This window comes from Triticum dicoccoides, chromosome 1A, assembly GCF_002162155.2.
Source record: "Triticum dicoccoides isolate Atlit2015 ecotype Zavitan chromosome 1A, WEW_v2.0, whole genome shotgun sequence".
NCBI classification, from domain to species: domain Eukaryota; kingdom Viridiplantae; phylum Streptophyta; class Magnoliopsida; order Poales; family Poaceae; genus Triticum; species Triticum dicoccoides.
Window position 1 is genome coordinate 546,730,887 of NC_041380.1, and position 18,945 is coordinate 546,749,831.

An 18,945-nucleotide genomic window follows, 5' to 3' on the forward strand; every position below is an offset into this window, starting at 1 on the left:
GGGGGGGGCACTGCTAGAACACACCAAGTATTCTCTTAGCCGTGTGCGGTGCCCCCCTCCACGGTTACACATTTTGGTCATATCGTCGTAGTGCTTAGGTGAAGCCCTGCACCGGTAACATCATCATCACCGTCGCCATGCCATCGTGCTGACGGAACTCTCCCTCGTCCTCAACTGGATCAAGAGCTCGAGGGACGTCATCGAGCTGAACGTGTGCTGAACGCGGAGGTGCCGTACTTCGGTGCTTGGATCGGTTGGATCGCGAAGATGCTCGACTACATCAACCGTGTTACTAAACTCTTCCGCTTTCGGTCTACGAGGGTACGTGGACACACTCTCCCCGCTCGTTGCTATGCATCTCCTAGATAGATCTTGCGTGATCGTAGGTAAATTTTTTGAAATACTGCGTTCCCTAACAGTGGCATCCGAGGAAGGTCTATGCGTAGATGTTATATGCATGAGTAGAACACAAAGAGTTGTGGGCGATAATAGTCATACTGCTTACCAACATGTCATACTTTGATTCGGCGGTATTGTTGGATGAAGTGGTTCAGATCGACATTACGCGTACGCTTACGCGAGACTAGTTCTACCGACGTGCTTCGCACACAGGTGGCTATGTTGGGGAACGTAGTAATTTCAAAAAATTTCCTACGCACACACAACATCATGGTGATGCATAACAATGAGAGGGAAGAGTGTTGTCTACGTACCCTCGTAGACCGTAAGCGGAAGCGTTATGACAACGCGGTTGATGTAGTTGTACGTCTTCACGGTCGACCGATCCTAGCACCGAAGGTACGACACCTCCGCGATCTACACATGTTCGGCACGGTAACATCCCGCGAACTCACGATCCAGTAGAGCTTCAAGGGAGAGCTTCGTCAGCACGACGGCGTGATGACGGTTATGATGTTGCTACCGAAACATGGCTTCGTCTAAGCACCGCTACGATATGACCGAGGTGGATTATGGTAGAGGGGGGCACCGCACACGTCTTGGAACAATCAACTTGTGTGTTCTAGGGTGCCCCCTGCCTCCGTATATAAAGGAGCAAGGGGGGAGGCCGGCCGACCCTAGTGGCACCCAAGGAGAGGAGGAATCCTCCTCCTAGTAGGAGCAGGATTCATCCTTTTCTAGTCCTACTAGGAAGGAGGAAGAGGGAAGGAAAGAGAGGGAGAGGGAGAGGGAAAGAGGGGGCGTGCCCCCCTCCCCAAGTCCTATTCGGACTCCCCTTGGGGGGGGGGAGGGGGGCGCCACCTCCTGGGCTGCTCCCTCTCTCTCCTCTAAGGCCCACTAAGGCCCAATACTCCCCCCGGGGGTTCCGGTAACCCCTTCGGCACTCCGATTTTCTTCAAAATCACCCGGAACACTTCCGGTGTCCGAATATAGCCGTCCAATATATCGATATTTATGTCTCGACCATTTCGAGATTCCTCGTCATGTCCGTGATCACATCCGGAACTCCGAACTACCTTCGGTATATAAAAACACATAAACTCATAATACCGATTGTCACCGAACGTTAAGCGTGCGGACCCTACAGGTTCGAGAACTATGTAGACATGACCGAGACTCATCTTCGGTCAATAACCAATAGCGGAACCTGGATGCTCATATTGGTTCCTACATATTCTATGACGATCTTTATCGGTCAAACCGCATAACAACATACGTTGTTCCCTTTGTCATCGGTATGTTACTTGCCCGAGATTCGATCGTCGGTATCTCAATACTTAGTTCAATATCGTTACCGGAAAGTCTCTTTACTCGTTCCGTAATGCTACATCCAGTAACTAACTCATTAGCTACATTGCTTGCAAGGCTTATTGTGATGTACATTACCGAGAGGGCCTAGAGATACCTCTCCGACAATCGGAGTGACAAATCCTAATCTTGACCCATGCCAACTCAACAAACACCAACGGAGACACATGTAGAGCACCTTTTATAATCACCCAGTTACGTTGTGACGTTTGGTAGCACACAAAGTGTTCCTCCGGTAATCGGGAGTTGCATGATCACATAGTCAAAGGAACATGTATAGTTATGGAGAAAGCAATAGCAACAAACTAAACGATCATCGTGCTAAGCTAACGGATGGGTCAAGTCAATCACATCATTCTCTAATGATGTGATCCCGTTAATCAAATGACAACCCATGTCCATGGTTAGGAAACATAACCATCATTGATTGAACGAGCTAGTTAAGTAGAGGCAAACTAGTGACACTCTGTTTGTCCATGTATTCACACATGTACTAAGTTTCCGGTTAATACAATTCTAGCATGAATAATAAACATTTATCATGATATAAGGAAATATAAATAACAACTTTATTATTGCCTCTAGGGCATATTTCCTTCAGGCTAGTGGGTGTTTATTTCTCCAACTTTAGTCGAATCGAGTGTGACTACGCCCGGTCCTTGTTGAAGGTTAAAACAACAAACTTGACAAAAAATCGTTGTGGTTTTGATGCGTAGGTAAGAACGGTTCTTGCTAAGCCCGTAGCAGCCACGTAAAACTTGCAACAACAAAGTAAATGACGTCTAACTTATTTTTGCAGGGCATGTTGTGATGTGATATGATCAAGACGTGATTGTGAGATGATCATGTTCTGTAACACAGTTGTCGGCAACTGGCAGGAGCCATATGGTTGTCGCTTTATTGTATGAAATGCAATCGCCATGTAATTGCTTTACTTTATCACTATGCGGTAGCGATAGTCGTAGAAGCAATAGTTGGTGAGACGACAACGATGCTTCGATGGAGATCAAGGTGTCAAGCCGGTGACGATGGTGATCATGATGGTGCTTTGGAGATGGAGATCAAAGGCACAAGATGACGATGGCCATATCATATCACTTATAATGATTGCATGTGATATTTATCCTTTATGCATCTTATTTTGCTTAGTACGGCGGTAGCATTATAAGATGATCTCTCACTAAATTTCAAGGTACAAGTGTTCTCCCTGAGTATGCACCGTTGCTACAGTTCATCGTGCCGAGACACCATGTGATGATCGGGTGTGATAAGCTCTACGTTCACGTACAACGGGTGCAAGCCAGTTTTGCACACGCAAAGTACTCGGGTTAAACTTGACGAGCCTAGCATATGCAGATATGACCTCAGAACACTGAGACCGAAAGGTCGAGCGTGAATCATATAGTAGATATGATCAACATAGTGATGTTCACCATTGAAAACTACTCCATCTCACGTGATGATCGGACATGGTTTAGTTGATATGGATCACGTGATCACTTAGATGATTAGAGAGATGTCTATCTAAGTGGGAGTTCTTAAGTAATATGATTAATTAAACTTTAATTTATCATGAACTTAGTCCTGACAGTATTTGCATATCTATGTTGTAGATCAATAGCTTGCGATGTAGCTTCCAGTTTATTTTTGATATGTTCCTAGAGAAAATAAGTTGAAGATGATAGTAGCAATGATGCTGACTTGGTCCGTGATCTGAGGATTATCCTCATTGCTGCACAGAAGAATTATGTCCTTGATGCATCGCTAAGTGACAAACCTATTGTAGGAGCAGATGCACATGTTATGGAAGTTTGACAAAGCTCGGTATGATGACTACTTAATAGTTTAGTGTACCATACTTTACGGCTTAGAACTGGGACTTCAAAAATGTTTTGAACGCCACAGAGCATATAAGATGTTCTAAGAGTTGAAATTGATATTTCATACTCATGCCCGTGTCGAGGGGTATGAGACCTCTGACAGTACTTTGACTACAAGATGGAGGAGAATAGCTCAACCAATGAGCATGTGCTGAGATTGTCTGGGTACTACAATTGCTTGAATCAAGTGTGAGTTAATCTTTCAGATAAGATAGTAATTGACAAAGTTCTCTAGTCAGTATCACCAAGTTACTAGAACTTAGTGATGAACTATAATATGCAAGGGATGACGAAAGTAATTCCCAAGCTCTTCGCGATGCTCAAATCGACGAAGGTAGAAATAAAGAAATATCATCAAGTGTTGATGGTTAAAAAGACCACTAGTTTCAAGAAAAGGGCAAAGGGGAAGAAAAAGGAACTTCAAAGAAGAATAGCAAGCAAGTTGCTGCTCCCATGAAGAAGCCCAAAGCTAGACCCAAGCCTGGAACTGAGTGCTTCTACTGCAAAGGTAATGATCGCTAGAAGTGGAACTGCCCTAGATACTTGGCGGATAAGAAGAATGACAAAGTGAACAAAAGTATATTTGATATACATGTTATTGATGTGTACTTTATTAGTGTTTATAGCAACCCCTTAGTATTTGATATTGGTTTAGTTGCTAAGAGTAGTAACTAAAACAGGAGTTGCAGAATGAACACAGACTAGTTATGGACGAAATGATGATGTGCGTTGGAAATGATTCAAGGGTTGATAAGATCACCAGCGCACACTCCCTCTATCCTCGAGATTAGTGTTGAACCAAAATAAATGTTATTTGGTGTTTGCGTTGAGCATGAATATGATTGGATCATGTTTATTGCAATACGGTTATTCATTTAAGTCAAAGAATAATTGTTGTTCTGTTTACATGAATAAAACCTTGTATGGTCATACACTTAATATAAATGATTTATTAAATCTTGATTGTAATGATACACATATTCATAATATTGATGCCAAAAGATGCAAAGTTGATAATGATAGTGCAACATATTTGTGGCACCGTCGTTTAGGTCATATTGGTGTAAAGCGCATGAAGAAACTCCGTGCTAATGGGCTTTTGAAATCACTTGATGCTTGCGAACCATGCCTCATGGGCAAAATGACTAAGACTCCGTTCTCGGGAACAATGGAGCGGGCAACAGACTTATTGAAAATAATACATACTGATGTATGCGGTTCGATGAGTGTTGATGCTCGCGGCGGGTATCGTTATTTTCTAACCTTCACAGATGATTTGAGCAGATATGAGTATATGTATGAAATAAGTCTGAAACATTTGAAAAGTTCAAAGAATTTCAGAGTGAAGTGGAAAATCATCGTAACAAGAAAATAAAGTTTCTACGATCTGATCGTGGAGGTGAATATTTGAGTTACGAGTTTGATCTTCATTTGAAACAATGCGGAATAGTTTCACAAACTCACGCCACCCGGAACACCACAGCGTAATGGTGTGTCCGTACGTCGTAACCGCACTTTATTAGATATGGTGCGATCTATGATGTCTCTTACCGATTTACCACTATCGTTTTGGGGTTATGCATTAGAGACAACTACAGACTACATATGGAGAAAAATGAGTGAATCTACACTCTAAAATACGTCTATATACATCTGTATGTAGCCCGTACTGAAATCTCTAAAAAGTCTTATATTTAGAAACGGAGGGAGTATATGCCAGTCATTTCAATTTGAAAAGACCAACTTAAACTTGATTATTCGAGGTTATCTGAACAAAATAAATGAATACACTAACATCATTTAGTTTGGGGCACAATGGTTAATGTGGTTATGATAATCTCAAAATTTTCTTCTTTTTGTTGCACTCACTTCCTCAATGTGTGAGTTACCCTGAGGTGTAGATAACCGCAATAAATTTCTCATTGATTGGCTATATGATTTGTGCTGGCACTCACATTCTAGTTTATCATGCATCTCTTGGTCAGTGGAGGTTACCGTTGGCGGTCCACAACTGCTACGTTTTGTATAGATGCCCTCCAAACTAACAATCATGTCCGTAAGCTAGATGTGATAAGATGGAGGATCGCCTCCCCCATAGTATGTTTTCTTAACTACGATCCAAGCCCAGCCATTTCCGCTACATCTCTAGAAGCTAATTATGCTGCATAGCTTTATTCAATGTATTAACTTACTGACAGTATCAGTAAGGACCAAACATTTTTTTTCTTTTGAAATACAGTAGCTTAAATGAGAGTCGAAATAGCCTTCTGTAGTCATACTGTATTTCTGATTTACATTGGACTTAGTACTTTAGCTAATTATATAATTACTGGACTAATAATTTAAATGGACATATTTTCAGGATGCGCAAGGAGCCAAGTCAGAAGTTTACAGTAAGTTTCCTTTCACATTTACTACATTGGTTTTGAAGCACATCAGTATCATTTAGGAAGTCACTCTTTACTTGTGCGAGCTTCTCTTGAATTTCAATGAATCTGTTTAATATGACAGTGTACAAAAAAGCAGAAGAAGTCGACTTTGACTTCAGCTGGAGGTTTAGATCAATCAATGGCAGGAGCATTATGCCGTCACTTAGGGATCAGGAAAGAGGTACATGTCTAGACTGTCCTTTTTATTTTCACTGTTTGATTATTAGCGCTGAAGTTGACATTCACAGGGCAATGTGCATATGGTTCAACGATGTCATGTACTGAATCCCTTTACAAGAGGAAGAATGCGGTTGTGAGGATTGGTAGTGAAACTTATCTGTCAAAGGAGTTCGTTCTGAATCTCTCGCTGGATCATCTTCAAGATTTAGTCACTTCATTTTGTGCAACAAATCGAATAAAAGGTTTCAACACGCTTGATTACTGTCTCGAAAGGATGGTAGCTCAGGGTGTCATAACTGAAGAAGCCTATAACAGTGCAAAAGTGAACTTTCATGTATGTTTTCTGATATTTTGTGCACTCAACAGACTCTGAACTAGTTTTCTTTTTGCCTAGTAGTTATTGATTGTACCTCCGTCCCAAAATAAGTGTCGCTGATTAGTACAAAACTTTTGTACTAAATCTGTAACACTTATTTTGGGACGGAGGGAGTACATGTCATTTGTATACCCAACATCCTCTGAACTAGTTTTCTTTTTGTCTTGAGTTGTTATTGATACATGTCATTTGTACAACCCAACATGCTCTGAACAGTTTTTTGTTTCGTCTGAAGTAGTTATTGATACATGTTATTTGTACACCCAACATTGTCTTGAACAGTGCATGACCTATAATGGTTGTTCTATTGCAGAGTTTCCAAAGATATCGCATAAAGGAATTTGAGAAACCCAACACTCCCAATGATATCTACGACATTCCTAAGGGGGCAACATTCGAAACAAATCCTGCAGGGCAGGTCTGTTCCCATTGCGTGGTGATTGTTGGTTACGGCAGGACAAGTGATGGGCTGTCATACTATATCTTTCAAAATTCGTACGGTAAAAAGTTATCGAGTGCTAGTGTTTAGGTTATCGAGTACTGCAGGATGGTGCTCATGTTAAAAGTGACACTGATATAGAATACCCACGCTTTTTGTAAAGCAGCCATCTGACAGGAGTTCTTGACAGCCCTCATACATGTGGTTGTAGATGTTTCAGTTATCACAGATTTGGAGCCTCACTGTAATGTCAGATGTACTGATGGAGAGCAATAGGAGTATCTTATAGCAGAGTTGGAGCCTCACTGTAATGTCTGCTTAATTGCAGAGAGCTGCAGAACTTATGTCAGTCAGTTGAATTTAGCAATGCCTTGTCTTTCATTTTTCTGTACATTCTAGCTGGTGATTCCCATTATTGTGTTGAATTTTATGGAGCGTCCAACAGACTAGCAGGCTTGGCTGGCAGTAGGATTTTTTAGTTAAAGAAGAAATTAGCTTGTATATGTAAGGATTTATTTTGCGCTGTTAGATATATAATCGTTCTGTTTCCGTGAGATTAATGTCTGCTGCTTATTCGTATAATCAAGTAAGAACAATCACTTGTTGCTCAAACTTTGCTAAAAAGAAAACCTGTAGCTCAAACTCCTCTGTATCCTCCTTTTAAATAAAATTAGTAAACTTACAAATAGATGTTCGCATTGGACAATATAAGACATAAATTACAACGAAAGAGGCGAAAGACCGTTGCAACTTACAAAGATGTAGTAGCATTAATCCACACCCTTTGTTTTGAAGCGCTAATCACTACCGACTTGATAATACAGTGTGAATTTTTTTGTGAACAATCACACATGTGTATTACGTGGAATTACGTATGTGTGAAAATTCATAACCATATACTTCCACACATGGCGTACAGAAAAAAGCCAAAACGTATTTTTAGGATGGGCCAATTTCTTTTGTTTGGCCGAATTTTTCTTTTTTGTACAGCCTACAAAATACAAAAAAATCAAATGATTTTCACAAGCCAGTGAAAAAAGATGTTTCCATGGAATTCTTTTCGAATTGTTTTGAAACTTGAAAATATGACTTTTCATTTTTTTTTAAATACCGAGCTCCCTGGAGCTCGGCCTTCATTGGCATTTTCCGATGGCCACTGCTAGGCGCCGGGGCACCGGCCCAAATTTGGGCCATCGCACCGCAGCCCCACGATGCGTGCGCCTCGGGTCGCACGATTCAGCGCTCCTCTCCCGCATCATCCCCTCCTTCTTCCTCCTGTCTGCCTTCTTCTCCTGCATCATCAATCGGAAAAAGGGAGCGACTACCGGGCGTCGGGGAGAGAAAAGCTGCGGCGAGCGCCGGCGACCCTCGCCGTATTCCCCTCGCCGGAGATGAGAGCGCCGCCGCACACACAGGCTCGCCGCCATCGCAGACCCGCCATGGCTCCTAGGGCAGGCCATGGTATGGTCCTCAAGCTCCCGAAGCCGTGCGACCCGGCTGCGTCCGGGGATGCTGGAACCGTCCAGTCCCGGCGCTTCGACCGACGAGCACCCAACCCCCTGCGACCGACGGATTCAGAGAAAGCTTCAACCATGAAAAAAGCTACAACCGGCGTAGAAGAAAAAGCTTCAAACATGGAAAAAAGCTTCAAGCGGCATCAAGAAAAGATTAAACCGGTGTGAAAAAAATGTTTCGATCGGAATGGGAAAAAGCTTCAGCCATGGCAGAAAAGCTTCAAACATGGAAAAAAAGCTTCAAGCGGCATCAAGAAAAGATTCAACCGGTGTGAAAAAAAATGTTTCGATCGGAATGGGAAAAAGCTTCAGCCATGGCATAAAAGCTTCATCCGGTGTGGAAAAAAGCTTCAAACATGGAAAAAAAAGCTTCAAGCGGCATCAAGAGAAGATTCAACCGGTGTGAAAAAAATGTTTCGATCTGAATGGGAAAAAGTTTTAGCCATGGCAGAAAAGCTTCATCCGGTGTGGAAAAAAGCTTCAATCGGTATGAAAAAAAGCTTCCACCATGAAGCTGTCAAAAAACGAGTATTAGTGAGAGCTACGTGATGAGAGCTACAAGCGGCTATGGAAAAAGCTTCAATGGTTGCAGCTCCGGCATGATAGGTTGCAGCTCCGGCGTGGCTGGGTCCGGCAAGGCAGAGCTCCGGTGAGGCGGATCCAAGCAAATCTGGCCGAGGGCCGCCAGATCGGCTGATTCCCATGGTCGTGGCACCCTGGGAGGCCTACAGGCAGTGATGGTAAACCATGGCGGCAGGGCCTGAGAAGGAAGCAAAGAAGGAGCAAGGTGAATGAGCGGCAAAGAAGAGAAAAAAAGGAAGGAGAAGGATAGGAGGGATGTATGCGTGCGGGCTCTTTGACCGCGTGGCGCGTGTGTGGACGCGTGACCGGCCGAACGCTCGGTCGGTGCGCCGTTCCCAAACGTTTCCCTTTTCTGAATATTCTCTCCCTTTTCACACCAAGTAAGGAGAATATCTCGCATCAAGTAAAATCTGAAATACTGCGACTCCCAGTCCAGGTTTAAAATACGCAAATCAGGAGTTTCTTAGGACACATCATCCTATACTCATTCAGTTACAATAATTTATTACGCCGATTCGAGCATAATTTTAGTTAATATTAAAGATACATATTACAATAACATGTCACATGCATCACCTGTTGCTACAACGGCACTTCTCTAAAAGGAACTTGCTTGTCATAGACCTTCAGCATATAGTAGACCAAGACCAAACAGATTAGTTGGTGGATAGATTCCTCTCATCACATAAAACAGTCATCATCACTGTCCAGCTCCTCCAAGTGAAAAATCATCTCATTATGTCCACCCAAGTAGCCACCGCCCGAGGGATGCCTAAGCTCCTTTGCTCGATCATCGCACCCAAAACAATGACCTTGTTGATGCGTGGAAAAATATATGTATACATTAGCACATGATATGACTAACGGAAAATCATGGAGATTCCACCAAGTATATAGTTACCAACTTACCATAATTGTTTTCTTCCAAAGGTGTGCAGAGAACAACATCCTCTTCCTGTGTGCAGTCAGGTCGCATCTCAGCAAAGAACATAGTATGTTTGCCATCTGAACCTTTCACCAGAAAGTTGGAGTGCACATATAGTGCTGCGCATCCATCGACTTGATTCCTCTCTTTCTCTTCCACAAATTCCAACTCAGAGAGCTGAAATAGAAGCGGTCGACACATGTGAGTATAACAGACCGGTCAGCAGTAAATCGCATGACTTGCATGGATGTTCTAGCCAACCATGAGTAGTAAAAATAATGAACTACAACAGCAGTTTAGTTCCATAATAACTCAAACACACCTTAATACGGGTCGTTAAGCAAAAAACGCAAGCAAACATAATATATTTGATTATGATTTATTTTGGCATACCTGAATGTTGTTTCGCTTGGCATACGTGTTGAGCGCTATGACCAAGCCCTTGCGCTTACGCTCCTGTCTGCGTTTCAGCTGCTCATCAGGGGACGGCGACTTGGGCCTGAGACTGAACTGACGTTTGGCGTCAGCTACCCACAGATCACCAAACTCCTTGAGAGTAATCGATGATGGTCTAGGAACGGGACCATCCCCTATCTGCAGTCTGGCAGAGCCGTCACTGCATGCATGGACATAGAGGAATTATGATGTAAAATCTAAGGCTTATTTTGTTTGGTCTAAGAAAAAAAAATCACTGTATGGATACTAATCTATTGGCATTCACCTTATGTCATATGTTTCATCAAGCTCTTGATTGCATCTTAAGTTCTTCAAATATTATTGATTCCTTCATACTAGATCAAATGTGAAGTACGATATCCCCAAAGTTGCATATATGAATCCACACACACAAAAAAGTACTGTCTGCATACGTACATCCAAAATTCTCCAGAAACACAACAGGTTGCGTTGGCGGACGACATGGCCACCGACCGATCGACCACTCCTGCTTCAGATCAGATATAATTAACAGCAGGAATAAGCGAAACCCCTTTGGGGGTGGCGGATCCCCACCGGGTAAATCACAAGGACGGCGGTACCTGTACTGTAACTGGAGCGAGATATGGAGAGGGCGGGTGGTGAGGAAGGAGGAGATCGCCGGCGGTGAGATCAAACCGCCTCCGCCGCCGACACCTAGATGGATTTCTCTGTTGCCTTTTCTTTCCTCTTTTTTTATCTTTTTTTTGAGGGTTAGTTGTCTTATCTAAAGGAAGAGGAAGACTTGTAGTAGTACTATAAGAAGATCCACGCTGGGTAGCCCATCGGCCCAGTCCAGTTCGGTCTGCTTTTCCGAAAAGGCCTCGGCCTGGTGGAGTGGACTGGAGAACGCGTTTAGCGCTGGCAAAAACGGTTGCGACGGCTGTGCGCGGAAATTTTGATCATTTCTTAAATATAGTATATGATGAATTTGTTTCCAAACACATGTTTTGAAAAGAAAATAGATACGTGCTAAATATTTTTCAAATACATTGTGTTTTTCTAAAATTTCATGATATATTTTTGAAACACATCAACATTTTTTAAAATATCACGTGAATGATATTTTTTGGAATTGTGAAAACATGTTTTTTACATTGTATAACATTTAAAAAATGCATGATTTTTTTATGAAATGTGTGAACGTTGTTTTTGAATGATATCCATATTTTTTAAAATACACAGGAGAATTTTTTTAACACCGCATGAACATTTCTTGAACACGCAATGATATATTTTTAATTTAAATGGTAGTACCATATTTCAGAAATGTATTGCTTTAAAAAAATACCTGTAACTATTGATACCGATAACAATTACAGGTACACTGCTTTGGACGTAAGATCCAAAAAAAGATAAAATAATTCCTATGACTAAGAATCACAATGAAACTTTTTGTAAACACCTTCTTCGCGGTATCAATCTCTGCTCAAAGAAATACTCCGAAGACTTCGGTAATGAGGCTGCAATTAGACTGGAGGAACGATGTTGTCAGCATCAAGAAGGGCGTGGCTTCGCTGAAGCGTGGAGTCCAGACAACCCAGTTTGGGCCGGCCCACGGTCACTTCGCTCTTTTTTCCTTTTTCTGGTCTTTTCTTTTCTTATTTTTCTGTTTCTATTTCTTTTACTTTCTTTTCCATTTTATTTATTTTGTGTGTATTATAAGAAATTCATTGCATATTACAATTTTTTCGTCATATATTAAGAAAATGTTCACAGTATACTAAAAAATGTCCATCATGCATTATAAAAAAGTTTACCGTATATTAGAAATTGTTCAAAAATTATGCAAATGTTCACTGTGTGTTTTGAAATTTGTTCAACATATATTACACAAATGTTCAATGTATTAAAAATTTGTTCAACGTATATTACAATATGTACAATGCGTATTCGAAAATTGTTCAATGTATATAATCACGTTTTTTCAACAATGTTCATCGTATATAAAAAAGATTCATCGTGTATTTTTACAATGTTCATTGTATATCAAGAAAATTTCCATCGGATATTAAGAAAATGTTCAATGTGTATTTTTAAAATAAAAACCGAACAAAAAACCGCCCGATATAGTAAACTGGATGCTACAGTATGGGCCATTACAGTAAACCCGATGCGACACTCAAACCAACTAAAAACGGAGAGAAAATGAAATAAAATATCGCTCACAGGGAGAGTGGGCCGGCCAAGCGCGTGCGCCCGTGGGAAGTTCCCTCCTTTTGACGCACGCGGGCGTTACACAGCCACACAGGTGTTCTTGTCTAAGACGACGTGAAACAAAGCACTGCCCCCGGGTGGGTACGTATGTGTGTACAGGTTCCGCCACAGAGAGGAGAAACATTGGTCAAAATTATGAAGTATAGTTTCAGCCAAAAGTTTGCATGTGTTCTATTTCTTTTTTGAGATGTAAGTTCGTATGTTTCTTTGCGAAAAGTTCTCTTCCAGCAGGGGATGTTCTACTTGAGAGGAATATGGCCACGATAAGTAGTTGTGCAGTTTGCGGGGAAGATGAGTCATGGCGTCACTCCCTGCTAGAGTGCACCATGCAACGTTGTAGACGGAAACAAAAAAATGTCTATTGAATATCGAGTTGAAGTTGTAGAGCTTGAAGACTCATGAAGCCACCACGGGCACCTCGGTATAGATGGGAACACCTCCTCTCACAGGAAGACAATTCGCATTAATGAGACACCAAAACTTGAGGTCTGATCTCTGGTGCGGCTGGGGTACCTCTTGTCGGAGTCAATTTCGGTGAATCTCGGATAAGGGGTCCCGATCTCTAGCCTAAGTACGATGGTAGCAAGAGATGCAAGGTTTTTTTAACCCAGGTTCAGGCTCTTTCGAAGAGATAATACTCTACATTCCTGCTTTAGTTGTAGTGACTGGGGTGAAATACAAAGTACATGTGTTTCTACCACGAGATTTTATGTGTCCTCTATGCGCCCTACCCCTGGTTTATATAGGCACCAAGGGGTCTAGGGTTACAGATATGTCAGCTACGTATTTGGTAGATCGTGGTGTAGATGACTTTTGATCTTGGAGTGCGCGCGCCAAGCCTTGGGGAATCCATCTTGTGTACGCCGTGGGTCGTTTGGGTGTGGCCTATTAGTGAATCGCCTGGGAGCTCCTTTGCCCGGCACACTGGTCGGGAGACGACGCGGTGAGTACACCATTAGTAGCCCCTGAACCGGTCTTAGAAGTTAGGGACGCTCCTCGGTTCTTCCTGTAAAGGCCTTGGCTTGGGGTGGATTGTCCGGAGGCACGCCATTTTGGGCCGGCCCACAGTCACGTCATTCTTTCTTCATTTTTCTGGTTTTTTCTTTTCTTATTTTTCTGTTTCTGTTTCTTTTATTTTGTTTTCCAATTTTTTTATTTTCATGTAATATAAAAAGTTCATTGTGTCTTACAACTTTTTTCATCATATATTAAGAAAATGTTCACAACATACTATAAAATGTCCATCATGCATTATAAAAATGTTCATAGTATATTAGAAACTGTTCAAAAATTATGCGAATGTTCACTGTGGGCGTGTTTGGTTGCTCGTATGCAGCCCAACCAGGCCCGCGCGGGATGTGCGCGGCCTGTTTGGTTGCCTGGGTTGCATGCGGTTTGTGGCCCGCACGGACCTTAAAGCAGCCCGCAGCTTGGCCCGGCGTCGGCAGTTTCTCGCGAGCCTGGCTGGGCGCGGCCATGCGTGCGAGGTAGTTGCACGCCTCGGGCAGCGCGGGAGACGGAGGGGACGTCTCATAACTCGCCCCCACTCTCTTCTCACCGCCCCAGTCGCACTGTTCCCACCGCTCCCTCTCTCCCTCACCGCCCCTCCCTCTCCTCTCCTCCGATGGCTCCGCCTCGTCCATCGCCGCGCCGTCCTCTGACCCCCGTCGACCAGTGCATCGCCAGCATCCAGGAGCGCTGGCTGTCCGGGCTCCAGAACTCGGGCCGGGACCTAGCGTCGGCGCAGCGAGCGCCGTCCCCCATCTGCTGCCGGCCACCACCAGCACCGGCCAATGCGGTGCCGGCTGTTCCTGCTCCGCCGCCGATTCCGGACCTCATGGTCCAGGGCTCGGCGCCGGCGCCGTCGAGGGAGCTGCCGCTTGTTGGGACCCCATTGGGCAGGGGGTTTTCTTGACCCTCATCCAAGAGTTTTCTCCTATCGATGGGCCGTCCTCCTCGACCTCCGGCGTGGCGATGAGCACAGGGCCGATGCCGCAGGCTGTCGCCAGGGACGGCCCCTCCTCTGCTCCGCCACCTCTCTCCTTCCCTTCGGGGTTTTCACCCCGGCCTCGGTTCGCTGCGACTGCGCGTGTTCCGGTGAGTCAAACCCCCTAAATGCTTGCTCGTAGATGTAGATTAGGGGTTTTATTTCTTAGGCATGTGCTAGTAGTTAGTGGATTCGACAGGATTAGATAGGATTCGAGTAGATCCGATTGGATGCGATCCCAATCGAATCCAATCGGACCGATCTATTCTTGTTTCGTATATTGTGTGTCCTAGGATAATTTTCTTCTGCTACTGCTAGTGTGTCCTAGGATCTGTGTTCATGGGCAGAAAACACATATTTGACCTGTGGACAAAAACAATTCAAAATTTGAACTGCTTTAAAAAAAATTCACGCTGCTGACCCTTTCGAGTGGCGCCCGACAGCAAGGCGCCGCACCCTACTATGCAGCGCCTTTGTCTAAGGCGTCGCATATTTAGCCAACGTGGCAGCCCGGGCCCAGGCGCGGCCCCACAGACAGCAGTGCAGCGCCTATCTCTTGGGCGCCACACTTGTAATGTGCAGCACCTTGCCCTTAGGCACTGCACTGTCTGTTTGCCACTTTGGCTGGCCCCACCCCCTCACCCCACCCGACACACCCCCACCCCACCCACAAGCTGAAGCAAAGGGCCCCTCTCTCTCCCCTTTCCCCCCTCTCCTCCTCTCAAATCCTTCTCAAATCTTGCAAATCTAGAGTACTTGGCCGTGGATTTCGAAGCCACCCCCCCTTAAGGTAATCTCCTCCGATCCCCTTGTTATCATCCATAGGAATTGTCACATTTGCTCAAATCTGGCTAGTTTGGGGAAACCCTAGTTTTGGCTTGGATTTGGAAATTTGTCTTCAAACATGTTATGTTTCTTTGCTAATTTGGTAGGGTTAGGTTACATACTATGCTAGCGTTAGGGTTATGTGTGTTTTTATGTTGGGGTTAGGGTTATGCTATTGTCAGGGTTGTTGTTATTGTTAAGTGGGGGTTAGGGTTGTTGTTTCATATCTATGTTAGGGCTTATGTATTTTGTGCAAATACTTGGTTAAGTACTTACTTGATATATGTGTGTTTTTTACTATTGTAGGGATGGGAAGAACATGTGTTTATGTTCATCATGTGGATAAAGAGGCCTTTTTGAAAGGCAATGTTGAGCCGGACCCGGATGAGCTCGACATGGTGTTTGAGAGTAGTCCTAGCTATGCGGAGCTCTTGGAACAAGTGAGGAAGGATTTGAATTGGATGGACCCAAGTGACGTTGTTGAGTTCGAGGGAAGGCATAATGTTGGTTTTGGAATGCACATCCTTTGGAAGACAATGCGTGTGAACACCGAGCAACGTTGGGTTGCATACAAGGAGACGGTCGCCGAATCTCTAGACAAGGCTCTTGAGTTATTTGCCTCCAAGAAGGTTGAGCCTGCTTTGCATTTGGACTTGAACCGGAACCCCTCCCCGTTGGTTGCTAGCACTCCCCCACCCATGAACCAAGATCAAATGAGTGAACCTCATTTCACGCAACAAGATTGGCCAACATTGAGCCCGACTCCAAACAACCAAAATGAAGCTTTTGAAGAGGAGAATGATGAGTACGAGGAGGATGACAACGAAGTTGATCTCCATGACAACAATGTGGGTGATCTCGACCAATATCATGTGCAAGAGACAATGGACCAATCCATCCCTTTTTCCCGTGCATATGCATCAGACTCGGATGACGATGGTCCCGATGAAGAAGTTGATGAGGAGGGGTTCACGCCGAAGGAGGCCCAAGCATTCAAGAAGGTATTCAGGCGGGATCACAAGACACCATTGTTCAAGGATCTTAGTCTCGCGGATGCAGCCGTTGTGGATGGTGGCAAATGCATATCTCTTGGAGCTAGGCCAAGTTCTCACCGTGATTTGGAAGATGGCAAGAACGAGAGATTTCCCGGTTGTGAGTTTGATTCTTTCTTGGAATTGAAGATGTGGCTCGACAACTACTCGGTTACGCATTATCGTCCACATAGAGTGGCCAACTCGGACGTCAATGTGTGTTACACGATTAAGTGTGAAGTGCCAAGATGTCCATGGATTGTGCGTGCAAGGCCATGGAAAGGAGGTCCCACTTGGCGCATAGTGAGTTGTCTACCAACTCACATGTGCCGTCACAAGAATGCAGATGGCGAGCTTGTGTACCAACAACACAGACAACTCACGTCCGAGTTCATCGCTTACAGGCTTTCCAACCAAATATCCACACTTCCAACAATGAGCATTAAGAGTGTCATTGACATTGTGAAAGCCATCTTTCATTACAAGATCAAGTACGACAAGGCATGGAAGGCGAAGCAAGCCGCATTCAAGATGTTATATGGCAATTGGGAGGAAGCATACAACCGACTCCCTAGGTTGTTGTTAGCTATGGCCGCCACAAACCCAGGCATGTCTCATGTGGTCGAGCCTCATGGGCACCAAACATTGATTCACAACGGGAGGACCGTGCGAGTATTTGGCCGTGCATTATGGGCCTTTGAGCAATGTGTGAGGGCTTTTGAGCATTGTCGGCCCATCATCGCCATTGATGGCACGTTCTTGACCGGACAATACAAGGGCACTCTTTTGGTTGCAATAACAAGTGATGCCAATAACCGGGTGTTGCCTTTGGCTTTCGCTTTGGTTGAGGTGGAGAACAATGATAACTGGGAGTGGTTCTTGCGTCAATTGAGATCAAGGGTATTACCGGCTGAAAGGGAAATTTGTGTCATATCGGATCACCATCCAGGAATTCTAAACATGGTTGTGGTTGACATTCCCAGACATACAAAGTTGCACCATCGATGGTGCATGAGGCACTTTTGTGCAAACTTCTATAGGGCATGTGGTATCAAGGAGTTGGCCGATCATCTTCAAGATTGTTGTCTCGCTTTCTCCGACAAGCGGTTTGCCACATTGTTCAATGCATTGCTCAGACACAAGAAACTTGACCCCGGTGGTCTTGAATTTCTCAATAGGAACATTGTCAAAAGGAATATGTGGGCACGTGCTTTCGATGAAGATGGCTGGAGGTACGGTCAAATGACAAGCAACATGGCAGAATGCTTCAATAAGGTGCTCAAGGGTGTACGTGCATTACCCGTGACGGCAATAGTTCAATACACCTTTGACAAGATGAATGCGTACTTTTTAAAGTACTCAATGGAGACGAGTAAGCAGATTGCTGGTGAGAACAAGGAAAAGCACAAGTATAATTTCCCACCAAAGGTGAAGAATGGTTGGAATTTCAATCACGAAAGGCAGACTCCCAAGAAGCTGTTCTATATGACGACAACGAGTGGAAGTATGAAGTGAAAGAGCCTGGAGGAACCTCAAACGATGGCCACCAACACGGAGGCCGCGCGTTCAAGGTCTCCCTAACACGGTGTGATTGCAGCTGCATGAGGCCATCGTTGCTTCATCTTCCATGCTTGCACTTGTTAAACACAACCCATGTTAGGAATGTTGACGTCAATCACCCTCTTACTGTGCGGGAGTCCGAGTTATCAATCATGACGGTAAAGAATACATGGGCTCCCCGGTTTGAGTCGTACTTGGACCAATCACAATGGCCGGAGTATCATGGAGTTCAACTATGGCCGGACCCATAATTGAAGGTCGTTAGACGGGGAAGACGTAAGACAAAGCGTCTTAGAGGTGACATGGACGGATGGGGCCTTGGTGGCGGTGGAGAATACAGCACCGACCAATTCCAAGAGCCTCGTGAGCAATCCTATTGTGGGGACTGCAGTCATGGGGGACACAACATAAGAACTTTTCCCAAACCAAGAAAGAGATCAAAGAAAAATGATGGAAGGACAAGCCAAGCAAATGATGGCCAACCAAGGAGTAGCCAACCAAGTCAAACAAGTGCCCAATTGCCAAACCAATCAAGTCAAACAAGCCAACGAGGAACTAGGCAACAAAGAGGGACTCAACTAGGTCTTAGAAGAGGCCTTGGTGATGGTCTTGGCCGTGGTGGTGGTAGAGGCCGTGGTGATGGTCTTGGCCTTGGTGGTGGTAGAGGCCGTGGTGATGGTCTTGGCCTTGGTCAAGGTCTAGGCCATGGTGATGGTGTTGGCCGTGGTGGTGGTGGTAGAGGCCGTGGTGATGGTCTTG

General features: G+C 44.3%; 1 protein-coding gene across 2 annotated transcripts; it reads right to left on the reverse strand.

Annotated features, from left to right (window-relative positions):
- Positions 1–9,566: 9,566 nt before the first annotated feature.
- Positions 9,567–11,267, reverse strand: LOC119324467. 2 transcript variants are annotated; one of them, XM_037598284.1, is made up of 5 exons: positions 11,130–11,267; positions 10,966–11,035; positions 10,486–10,708; positions 10,077–10,269; positions 9,567–9,979 (listed from the first exon to the last, which is right to left on the reverse strand). In XM_037598284.1, exons 2-5 carry the CDS (start codon positions 11,010–11,012, stop codon positions 9,849–9,851), a joined length of 594 nt encoding a protein of 197 aa, XP_037454181.1. In that variant the 5' UTR covers positions 11,013–11,035; positions 11,130–11,267; the 3' UTR covers positions 9,567–9,848. The 2 variants fall into 2 exon arrangements, with proteins under 2 accessions (XP_037454181.1, XP_037454234.1); XM_037598337.1 differs by having other exon boundaries at positions 10,966–11,038.
- Between the last annotated feature and the right edge of the window lie 7,678 nt (positions 11,268–18,945).